General features: G+C 49.3%; 1 protein-coding gene across 6 annotated transcripts; it reads left to right on the forward strand.

Moving 5' to 3' along the window:
- The first annotated feature begins 388 nt into the window (after window positions 1-388).
- Window positions 389-11,237, forward strand: ATXN1L (ataxin 1 like). Of its 6 annotated transcripts, none has more exons than XM_016164475.2 (4): window positions 389-507; window positions 2,410-2,474; window positions 2,571-2,933; window positions 3,671-11,237. In XM_016164475.2, the coding sequence occupies exon 4, from the start codon at window positions 3,791-3,793 to the stop codon at window positions 5,855-5,857; it is 2,067 nt and encodes a 688-aa protein (XP_016019961.1). In that variant the 5' UTR covers window positions 389-507; window positions 2,410-2,474; window positions 2,571-2,933; window positions 3,671-3,790; the 3' UTR covers window positions 5,858-11,237. The 6 variants fall into 6 exon arrangements, with proteins under 6 accessions (XP_016019961.1, XP_016019962.1, XP_016019965.1 ...); XM_016164476.2 differs by having other exon boundaries at window positions 3,674-11,237; XM_016164479.2 differs by having other exon boundaries at window positions 2,571-2,681.
- Window positions 11,238-11,962: the final 725 nt, after the last annotated feature.

The raw sequence follows: 11,962 nt of genomic DNA on the forward strand, positions 1-11,962 counted from the left end.
GGGGATCTCCTGACTCTCCTCCGCCGGGGTTGGCTCGGGGTTCCCTGAGGGTCCCAAGAGGAGGCTTAATGAATCAGGCTCGGGAAGTCCAAGGAATGAAGGTCGATGATGGCCACGCCCCAGGGCTCTGTTTGGGAACCCCTAGAATTTACTGGAGCAGAAAGACTGAGGGTCATTGTGAGGTCAAGGTGAGGGAGCCCGACCCAGCTCTGATCACGTGACCCGGGCCCAGGGGGAGGAGTTCGTTTTCCCACCGGAGAGGGCGCTGGGGACGCCGGGCGGGCGGTCGGCGCCCCTCTCCGGGGTTCTCCTGGGCGTCGCTCTCCGGCCCAGGCGTGACGCCATCTCCCGGTGCCGGGGGCGGGACGCGCTTGACGCTATCTCAGGGCGCCCGGCTGGGGGTGCGCTGGGTGTGGGGCGGCTCCGGGGCCGGGGATGGCGGCGGCCGCGGTTGCGGCGGCTCCGGGACGAGCGGGAGGAGCCCGAAGAGCGTCGTGAGATGGGAGGGTGAGTGTCGCCGGGAGTGGGGGGCGCCGGGCCGGCCTCGCGGACGCTACGGAGGCCTGGGCTTGGCGCTCCGGAGCCCACCCGGAGCCCGCTGCCCCGTCGAACCGGGGCGCGAAACCCGCGGACCGAGGGAGCGAGAGGCCGCGCCTCGACCCGCGCGCACGTCCCTCCGACCCAGCTCAGAAGGCTGCCCCGCGCCCCGCGGCCGCGTCCCCCCTGGCTGGGGTGCCCGAGTCCTTGGGGCGGGAAGCGGCCCCCAAACAAGGAAACATCACCTGCTGGCCCTCGTCCCTGCTCCCCCACTTGGAGGGTAGACCCCAGCTCTCTAAACGTTGACTTCCCAGTTTCGGGCCGTACCCTTTATTTGGCTCAAAGATTTCGAGATCATGGGAAGCCATAACCCCTCGTATCCTCCAAGCTCCTATCTTTCTGGCGGGCGCACCTCTCGTCCTCAGCGAATTCTGGTCTCTCTGGGTTCAGCCTCTTGATTCCTTGGTTCTGCTGGCATCCTTGGTAACTCTCTAGAACAGTTGCCCTTTCTCGTTAACTTGTTTGGGGGTCACAAGCTACGTCTTCCTTTTGAGGAATCCTCATTGAGCCCCTTCAGAGACGGAGGTTTCAGATTCCAAAATGTGTTTTGTGTTGTGGGAACCTGGTCCACAGGCTTGGCCCTTTGTTGTTATTCCCGCAGACCTTTTGCCTCTTTCAGTCCTTTTATTAGCTGTGTTTGGCTAACCCCTCAGTGACCTAGAGGCAAGTTTTCTTTAACGTTTTAGTTGCAGGGAGCAAGGATCATTCTGAGGTTGAAGATGTGAGCCCAGTTTTTGTTGGGAATGAAGGAGAAAGCTAACTGCTTTTCCGCTACTTGAACTGCGGGCAAAGAAGGGCTACACGGCTTGTGGCCATTGTGTAATTTGTATTTATGAAACTAAGCATTTGTCTTTCCACCTTGTTTTCCTGTCTCATCACCTTTCTGTGTGCATCCACATCTTGTTAATCTTAAGAGATAAACGTTACCTTCAGCTTGGTTTGAGGCCTTCGGTTTGTTTTGAGGCTTGCAGTGTTCTGTAGGACCTGGATGGACAGTTGTAGGTCGTTTCTTAGAGTACTCACTCATTACTACTTTCTCTGGTTTCCGAGATTAGCCCTTGGTTTTTCAGTATTTGGTGTTTCTGGCATTTGTAGATTGAGATACCGAGTTTGGTGTAAGTTTTGTTTTCCCGTTGATAGCTATGTGAGTGAGCATCAAGGCAGTGTTTTTGGTTTGCCACCTGATTCAACACTTTGTACAAGTTGTCACTCAAAAATTTTACACACACACAGGAAGCCATTTTTTAAAATCTGTTAATAAGGCTTCCCCATGAGTGACTCCCCGTTGACCTCTTTTTCTGCCCCAGAAACATAAATAATTGTTCTTTTTCCTCTAGCGCTGCCTTTCTCATTTAAATAACCTCCACAACTGTGTTTTCATCAGCTCTGAATATAAGTGAAAGTGGCGAAGTTAATTTTTCTTGCTTCCTGTTGTTCACATGGGAACAATGTTGAGTCTTCCACTTTTATTTGTGCATTTACCTGAAATTGGGATTGGAAATAAATTTAACCTTTGGGGAATAGATAACAGGTAGAGAATGAAGACTATGATGTTAAGGAAAATAATGAAGTTTGACACGGAAGATTTTTTCCAGGGATATCTTCCTACAGATTAGAGCATAAGAGAGAGGTTTTTCTATATTTAACTGCCTGGGCACCCAGGATAAATATGTGGTTATCTCTGGAGAAGAAGAGGAGGAAGGGACTCGTGGAGTTTAATGTCTTCGTGGCTTTGAAATTACCTTTCTTGATGACCCTGGGGAGGGTCAGAGGTTAGGCTCTATTTACTTTATCCTTATGCCTGTCTTCTAGGCTCCCATGCCAGCGGGGAGGACACTGCTTTCTACAGCTGCTCAGAAGCACCACTGGAAGCTCAGGTAATACAGGTGCTTTGGATACCTTGTTACAGAAAAACATCTGGGATTCAACAGTGGAAAAACAGAATAGAGTGTAATATAGAAATCTCTTTTCAGATCTAAAGAACTGGAGCCTGATTGGAAGAAATAGGTGACAAAGTTCATATGCATTGAAGTGTTCAGACCAAAATGATACTTAATGACAATGGACGAAAGCATATATGAAAGGTGACAACAAGAGAAACAGGAGAGAGAACTTCCTTAGGAGTCATATAGACCCAAGATAGTAATAAACAGGCGTGTTTGGAGGAATGGAATCTATTTTAGGAAGTGGTGCCTAGAGCAGACCTACAATGAAAAAGGAGCCCTTGACAAAAGAAAACAAAGGAAATAAGGGAATGAATAAAGAAGGCAAATTGAAAGTGGTCAATGAGAAGAAAAGAAGTCTTGCCAGACTAGGGAACAAGAAGTCTATGTGAGGTCAGAAGAGTTTTGTTGCTTTTTGGGGAAGAGAAGAAACAAATAAATTGTAGAACACACTCGTACAATCACTCTCCCGATAGAGCCCAGGTTTCAATGTAGTATTTTATGGGGCAAAGAAGATACTGATGTTTATAACAGGTTTAGGAGCCAGGTTTAAAAAAACAAGACACAAGCAGACCTCAGGACTTATTGACACCTGGGTCCTTCAGGTAGTGATGATATGAGGCAAAGGAGGATGAGAATTTAACCAGGCCTTAGGTGAGGGGACCTGGGGATAGATGAGATCGTAATTCGGATTATTCTGGGGAAAGGAAGTGTGGATGAGATTATACATTCAGGAAAGAAGATAGCACAGTAGTCTTTAGCAAAAGGAGAAACTTAGGAAAAAGAGCCAGCAGCAAAGACCTGTTCAAATCCCCCTTGGGGAGAAGGCTGAGAATTGTCAAGATCCCCACCAGAGGCATGACTAATCATGAAGTTGTTGGTTTCCCTGGGGTTATTTACGCATTTTCGAATGCTTGTCCTTGTAGCTCGTTTTGATTTCTGTGACTGTTTCTTTCATGTCCTAGGCTGGATGAGTGAGGAGGGTAGCATCCTTGCCTGCCCCTCTCTCATACCTTTTTTTCCCCAGCAGTCCCCTCTGTTACATCTTCCTCCATGGGCACAGTTCTGTTATTTCCTTTGACTTGGTTCACCCCTAGGTTACTTTTCTTTGCCTCTGATTTGTTCCCTAGCAGATGTGGGCGCCCCAGCCATCAGCAGAGAGGGGTGCAGGGGAGCCACAGAGAAGCCCCTTCTGATGCCCCAAGGAGCAAGCCGACCCCTTCCAGGCTCCAGGAACACCACAAAGCAATATGAAACCTGTTCATGAGAGGAGTCAGGAATGCCTTCCACCAAAGAAACGAGACCTCCCCGTGACCAGCGAGGATATGGGGAGAACTACCAGCTGCTCAACTAACCACACACCCTCCAGTGATGCCTCTGAATGGTCTCGAGGGGTTGTGGTGGCTGGGCAGAGCCAGGCAGGAGCCAGAGTCAGCCTGGGGGGTGACGGAGCTGAGGCCATCACTGGTCTGACAGTGGACCAGTATGGTATGCTGTATAAGGTGGCTGTGCCACCTGCCACCTTCTCTCCAACTGGCCTCCCATCTGTGGTGAACATGAGCCCCTTGCCCCCCACATTTAATGTAGCGTCTTCACTGATTCAACATCCAGGAATCCACTATCCCCCAATCCACTATACTCAGCTCCCGTCCACCTCTCTGCAGTTTATCGGGCCTCCTTATAGCCTTCCCTATGCTGTGCCACCTAATTTCCTGCCGAGTCCCCTCCTTTCCCCTTCTGCCAACCTCGCCACCTCTCACCTTCCCCACTTTGTGCCATATGCCTCACTTCTGGCAGAAGGAACCACTCCTCCCCCACAGCCTTCATCTCCGGCCCACTCAATCAACAAAGCTCCCTCTGCCACCTCCTCACCTGGGCAGTTGTCACATCACTCAAGTACTCAGCCACTGGACCTCGCTCCAGGACGGATGCCCGTTTATTATCAGATGTCCAGGCTACCTGCTGGGTACACCTTGCATGAAACCCCTCCAGCAGGTGCCAGCCCAGTTCTCACCCCTCAGGAGGGCCAGTCTGCTCTGGAAGCAGCAGCTGCCAATGGACAGAGACAGCGAGAACGAAATTTAGTAAGACGGGAGAGTGAAACCCTCGACTCCCCCAATAGCAAGGGCGAAGGCCAGGGACTGGTGCCAGTGGTAGAGTGCGTGGTGGATAGACAATTGTTTTCAGGTTCTCAGACTGCACGGGTAGAGGTGGCAGTGCCGGCGCACCGAGGGACCCCAGACACCGACCTTGAGGTCCAGCGGGTTGTTGGCGCTTTAGCTTCTCAGGACTATCGTGTGGTGGCAGCGCAGAGGAAAGATGAGCCCAGCCCCCTTAACCTGTCCCATCATACCCCTGACCATCAGGGTGAGGGGCGAGGGCCAGCCAGGAACCCAGCGGAGATGGCCGAGAAAAACCAAGCCCAAGGCTTCTACCCTCAATCCCATCAGGAACCAGTGAAACACAGACCTTTACCCAAAGCAATGGTTGTAGCCAATGGCAACCTGGTGCCCACTGGAGCTGACCCAGGCCTGCTGCCCATGGGCTCGGAGATCCTGGTGGCATCGAGTTTGGACGTGCAGGCCAGAGCCACCTTCCCAGACAAGGAGCCAACGCCGCCCCCCATTACCTCTTCCCACTTGCCCTCCCATTTCATGAAAGGCGCCATCATCCAGCTGGCTACGGGGGAGCTGAAGCGGGTGGAGGACCTCCAGACCCAGGATTTTGTGCGCAGTGCCGAAGTGAGCGGGGGACTGAAGATTGACTCTAGCACAGTTGTGGACATTCAGGAGAGCCAGTGGCCTGGATTTGTCATGCTGCATTTCGTGGTTGGTGAGCAGCAGAGCAAAGTGAGCATCGAGGTGCCCCCGGAGCACCCCTTTTTTGTATATGGCCAGGGTTGGTCCTCTTGCAGCCCTGGGCGGACTGCACAGCTCTTCTCTCTGCCCTGCCATCGGCTACAGGTGGGAGATGTCTGCATCTCTATCAGTTTACAGAGCTTGAACAGTAACTCAGTTTCTCAGGCCAGCTGTGCTCCCCCAGGCCACCTGGGTACCCCCCAAGAAAGGCCTGAGAGGACAGTCTTGGGACCCAGAGAGCAATGTGACAGTGAGGTGAAGAGCCAGCCTCCAGGCGAGGGCGCCCGAATGGTAGAGCCTTCACAGCCGGAGCCTGGTGCTCAGGCCTGCTGGCCAGCCCCAAGCTTCCAAAGATACAGCATGCAAGGGGAGGAGGCACGGGCTACGCTGCTCCGTCCCTCTTTCATTCCCCAGGAGGTAAAGCTGTCCATCGAAGGGCGTTCCAATGCAGGAAAATGAACCTCTCTCCCAGACCGGACTGGGGCTTTACCCCAGAACTGGGCCTCACAGTGAGCAGGCAGAGGATTTGCACATCCCGCGCAGGGAACGGCTCTCTTGGCAGTGAGATTGGGGTGAGGGTGGCGGGGTTAAGAGGAGGCATCAAGGCAGCCTCCCAAGACAGGGTCTGTCGCTCATTACCCCATGGCATCCTTTCAGGATAGCCCCAGAGGATGCTGTGATGGGGGGCAGCAGGCCTGGGCCAAGGAAGGAAGGGGGTACACGCAGGATAAGAAACATTCCAAATATCAGGGCCTCCCTGTTCTTTTCTCCCCATCCCTAGCTCCTGCAAGGGGAACATCAGGCTCTGGGAGCAGGTGGCAGAGGGAGGGAGCAAAGAAAGAGCCAAAAATGGTGATCCACAGCTTATAGTAGCAGTTCAACTGTCTGAAGTTTTTTTTCCTTTCTTTTTTGTGGTGGGCGGGCAGGAGGCCCCTTTGTTGGAATAAGAGGGTTCCCACCCAGAACTCTTCTTTTGAGAGCTGTGCACTTTAAAGGGTAGTTTTGTTACAGATGTCTGTGGCTGGTTGTCGGGGAGGAGCACTCATGTGCAGGACTCTGGTCGATCCTGCTTCAGCCCTTTCCCATTTCTCACTGTTTCTCCCACAAGGCTTCTAGCACCAGAAGAGAGAGAAGCCCCTCCAGAGTGAAGTACTGCTTTGGCAGGGACCCAGTCGGAGGACTTAGGGAGAAAGACCTGATGGCCAGGCTGACCCGGCTCTAGGCAGGGCTTCTGGAAAGGTAGCTGACGTAACAAAGCTCCTCCTACCCAGCTTGCCAGACCTGCTTCGAAATTGTACTGAATCTCTAGTTGGTAATGGTGACTTTTGAAAGAACAAGTGGACCCTTTCCCCCAGCCCCTGCACCCCTCCTCTGTCTGTCTACGTTGTGCCTAAGTGCCTGTGCGGCCCCCACCCTTCTGCTGCCCTAACCTTTGCGTGGCGTCTTGACCTGGGCCTAATTTGTAGCTGCACTGCCTTTCCTCTTCTGCGAAATTGGTTTTGTCCACTCTGACCAAGACTTCTAGTTTTTGGTGTGTAGGGAGTCTCTCTGGTTTCCCCTTCAGTCATATTCTCTATTTTTTAAAAATCATGTCTCCTCTTCTGCAGCTTAACAGCCTGGTGGAGAAACAAGAAGGGAACTGTGCCCTGAGTCAGGGCGGATACACCGGGCTGGGCCGTGCCCATCCTGATATTTTTACAGAGGTCTTCCCATCTTATTCCACTTCCTCTCCTAGCCTTCAGGCTTCTCCAAGCTATCCCCTTTCACGGGCAGCTCTAAGGTTCTGGGGTAGTCTTGATAATGAATGTTTCAATACCTGAAGTCTTCTAGATTTCATTTCATGGTGGAGTATTCCTCTGCAAAGAGCATTTTCAGTCTTCGTTGCATTTGCCCCCCTGTCTTAAGCCCATGTTTTCTTCACAACTTTTAGCATCAGCTCAGACTGGGATTCCACTGGGTATTGAGAATTAGGCGCCCCCTCCAGCTTCAGGTGGGTGGGTGGGTTTTTTTGTTTGTTTTTCAGGGGTCTTTAGACTCTTGAAGCAACTCAGGGTATCGTTCCCCCGGCTCTCTGGCAAGGCTTCTCCCAGGGTATGATCTTGGCATTTCCTTTGCAAATGTATTTGGACTGGCTGAGGCCTGGCCCGTAGTCCGGAGTCTCAACCTCTGAGCTCTGATCTCTGCTCTGTCAAAGACTCTAGACAAGTCTTATGACCTCTTGGTCTTTCACTTCCTCCCCAGCTGCCAAATGGGGATAAATTATCTTACCTACCTCCTGGGGGGAGGGGGAGTTCTGAGAATGAAGTCATTCTTAGTGTTCAGGTGCTAAAGGTTGTTCTCCTGGGGGAACAAAGTGACTGAGACTGGCTTGTTTGTTACAAGCTCTACACTCCATTGTTTCATTCTTTGAGAACAGTTACCTGGTCAGTCAGTTAGCTTTCAGTCAGAGGCTCATCCAAAGGAAGCTGCTGACCTGACCGCAAGTTCTTAAGTCTTCGGTTCACCTCAGAACCAAATACCAACCCTGTCTGGTGAACACTCAACCTTGTTCTCATTTGGGATCATGCTTTTTCCCTTCTCTGTCCCCCATTCTCTCTCTGAATGCTGCTTTCTTTAGTTTCTTTCCCACCATGGGGGCCTGTGGGGCTGAGTCTTGAGGAATCCTCTCAGATGACTGCCCCAGGAGAAGGCCTCATCTACATCTGTTACGTGAACAACTCATTCCTAGGGATTACTATTTGCACGGTCTCAGAAATATCCTTCCTCAAAGGAAGGCTCATCAACTGAACATAGTGACATGCACACAGTCGACACTCAAGAAATGTCCACCTAAGAAAACCAAATGAGCTTCCTTCTTTTATGCAGGCAAACCTATATCTAACCAGATAGATACAGGCCAAACAGTTTAAATCAGTAACTCTCTGCTACCCAGCCTGGCGACTTCCACTTAATCCTGGAAGGAGAAAATCTCGTGCACCTTGATGAGTTGGGCCCTGACCTTTCTGCTGCTGTTCCTCTTGTCTCTTGCTGGTAAAACAATACCAGCAGCTCCCCTGACGCTGTGCCATGCGTACGTAAGATGTTAATATTTTCTGAGTTGCAGAGGCGTCTTGTAAAGTATGGTCTCCCGGGAAGAGAAGCTCTGTGCTCTAAATCTCGATCAGAGCTGTGGCACTCCCCTTGCCTTTTCCCTCTGGTTCAGTCTTTCTTCCAGGCATGAGAAATAAGAGTAACCTAGTATGTCCATTCTTCCTTCTAGGAATTTCATAAGTTTGCAAAAGACCTGAGCAGTGTTTAGAGGGAGAGCATTTTCGTGGGAAGCTGTCAAGCTTTTTGGGGAATGGGCAATGAAGAAGGCCAGAGCCAATCCCTTGTCAATGGTAGGCCATTCCTAGAATTTAGGAATAGAAAGTAAGACTGCTGACTTGGGCCCTAAACAGAATGCCTGTGCCACTTTGGGAGTAGGAGAACCAGGTACAGGATGAGTGATACGTCCAAGTGATACCCATGGGGAGGGGCTCCAGTGGATCTGAACTGACCCTTCTACGCTCTTGGTCCCAGTTGGTTGTCACACCAAGGGCTGTGGTCTGTGCTGCTTTGCCACTGCTGCTGTCTGCTCACCGTCCTGCCTGCTGTCTTTTATAGCTCCGTCCTTCCATGTCTTTGGCCATATAGATGATATCCAGTTATCCTGTCCATTCTTACTTGTGCAACTGTTATGTTATAGCAGTCACAGTGGAATAGTATGACATGCTGCTGGCAAGTTGGTGAATCCAAAGGGATATGGCTTCAGTGCTTGTGGGGGGCCCTTTGGCTCCAAATATCTGTCTCGAGGGAGAAACAAGTAGGTTCTGCTAGTGGGTGTTTTCTGTGTATTAACTTCTTTTCTTTGTGGTATCTTGTACCCTGTTTTTAAAAATAAATGACGGAGAACCAAGATAGGGCCTGTGTCAGCATCCAGGGAGGTTCATCTGGCTCCAGTTATATGGACTCTTATCTGGGGTTGGGAGAGGGCTTGAAGTTTGTAATAGCCCCTCAGTGGAGTTTAGTTTTATTTTACCAGTGGGCGTCATAGGAGATGCACAGGTTGGCGGTATGATTTAAACCTGCAACAAGCAAGCATATTGAAGAGTTGAGTGATCACACTGGAGATGAAGGGTGGACGTGGATTAACTGGGAAAGGTCCATTGGGGTAAAGATAACCTGATTAATCAGTCATGAGAGATTAGGTCACAGTTTTTAAAGCAAATAGAGCAGAGGTCAAGTTTTAGGGAGACTTATTGGCCTCCTAGGGCTAAGTCTACAAAACCACACTGAAGCTACAATACTTTCCAGGTGGGAAAAAGTGTACACTACAGTTGAAGAGCTGAACTGTGCTAAGTTCGATGTTGACTGGGAACCTGTTAGCCCTTTTCTGGGAAGCGTTCACCCTCCAAGCTTCCCTGGGGTAGGGAAGGCCTCCCACATTATGCAATAATAAAATAAGCATCTGGGTCTTTACAGCTGTCAGTTACTCTTTCAACTCTAGGATCCATTTTGGGGCCAGAAGCCTGGTTTGGGCCTAGGATGTCACTGGCCCTTGAGATGCTAGAGTCGACTGCGCTCTCCCCTTACCTGCAGACTATGCACAGTGACTAGGGCGGAAGGAGGAGAGGGGGTGCAGTTTGCCCTGCTAAACCTCCCCAGCAGGAACAGTAGTAATAAATGCACTTTTCACACTAAGGTTTCTTTATTAGTTCTCCCGTTAAGCCTAGATCCTCCCCTGGTAGATTGCAAACTCAAAAGTCTTTGTAGTCCCAAAGCCATTCTTACTGTAGATACCCAGCAGTAAAGATGGCCTCGAATTGGGTTCCTGTCTACAGTGTGTGTGGCAGCTGCCCATGTGCCTTTACCTATTGTCAAACTTGCATTTATTTCCGTCTTTATGACTGTCATGGGGACCGAGGTTCTTTGGAGAGAGAGCATGAGCTGATGACACAGTGGTTTTACACCTGCTCCCTGGACCGGGGAGTTTGCACGTCGTTGTGAGCTGTGAGTGGTTAGTGCATTGCTGGTATTGCTGAAGGCAGGGTTCATCCTTCATTTGCTGATACTCGCATTTGAGAGAATCTCGTGTTGGGGGAGAGACTGACTGTACTTGTGACAAACTTGAAGTGTTAAAGTAAAGCTGTCCCCTACAACCTTCCTAGTCAGACACAGGATCCCTGTAGCCAAAACAGTATATGTTCCAGCTGCAGAGAGCAAACTACTCTCAGCTTGCACAGCACCTTAGGGAAGGGAAGAATATATGGGTAGGGAACGGGGTGGAGAAAGGATGGGAATATTGTCATCTAGTTGGCTTTAGGGTCCTGAGGAATAGAGAAGGATGGCACTGGGGCAGTCTGGATGGATCTGATTGGTGTAGGAGTTCCCTGTAGATAAATTACTGACCCCCAACTACCATCCCCAGTATGTAATGGCTGAATTAATATGTAATCAACTGCATTGTATCTAAAGCCTTAGAAATAGTCAGGTGCTCCCCCCACCCATACCATTTCTCACCCTCTAATCCTACCTGATCTTTAACAAAGCATTAATAATTCTAAGGATAATCTCTATTTTGTTGTGCTTTTTTGTAACTGTTTTAAATAAATCAATTTGTACTGTATATTTGTACTTTTGTGAGATCCTTTTTGCTGTTGACCATTTTAAGTCTCTGTACTTGGCTACACACAGATTGTATTTTTATTGTTAATGCTCTTCTTATGAATACCTGCATTTAACTTGTGGACTATGTAAACACAATATATATCAATATCTATATATCTATATATCTATCTATATAAACTACTAGCTTTTCCTTTTGGTGTTTGCGCCTTCTTCCTATCTCAGCCTTAGATGATGGCCACTGGGTGGGGGATAGGAGGAGCCTCTTGTGGGAGAGCTTGTAATAGAGAGCAAATGGTGCCCACCTTTGTGTGGTGGGCTCGGGGCCGATTATGCAAGCCAGTTCTGAAGTGTGGTCTGCACATTTTGTGGGTGTGTATTTCAGAGACCCAGAAATCTACTCGTAGATTTAGCTACTAGCAGTCAATCAAAGGGTACTGTAGATGTCTTCACTGCTGGCCTTTTCTCTATTTCTTTCCTCAGCAGTATTGCCAGAAATTGCTGGAGTATCAGTCCCAGTGATATTGACTGCTTCTAACTCAGAAAGCTTGCCACTGGTAACAGGTGAAACACTCAGATACAAGATAGTGACTCATAAACTTATCAAATAGTTCCTATGTGCTACAAACTATCTTAAGTGCATTATATATTAACAATCACTTGTTGCTAATACCATTATTTCCATTTTGTGGGGAAACGAAGACAGAGGTCAAGTAACTTGCCCAAAGTTACACAGCTATTAAAAGGCGGTACAGAATTTTAAATTCAGGCATCTAACTCTTGAGTCTGTATTTTAGTTTGTTGTGAAAATTAAATGAGATAATCCATATAAAAAGCTCAGAATAATCTTTGACACATAGAATAATCTTTGTATTTTAGTTTGTTGTGAAAATTAAATGAGATAATCCATATAAAATG

The sequence above is a fragment of the Rousettus aegyptiacus genome, unplaced genomic scaffold (genome assembly GCF_014176215.1).
Source record: "Rousettus aegyptiacus isolate mRouAeg1 unplaced genomic scaffold, mRouAeg1.p scaffold_m13_p_14, whole genome shotgun sequence".
In the NCBI taxonomy this organism is placed as follows: Eukaryota; Metazoa; Chordata; class Mammalia; order Chiroptera; family Pteropodidae; genus Rousettus; species Rousettus aegyptiacus.

Bases quoted from the DNA above. Each gene is read 5' to 3' on its own strand.
- ATXN1L (XM_016164475.2), top strand. From the start codon at position 3,791: ATGAAACCTGTTCATGAGAGGAGTCAGGAATGCCTTCCACCAAAGAAA.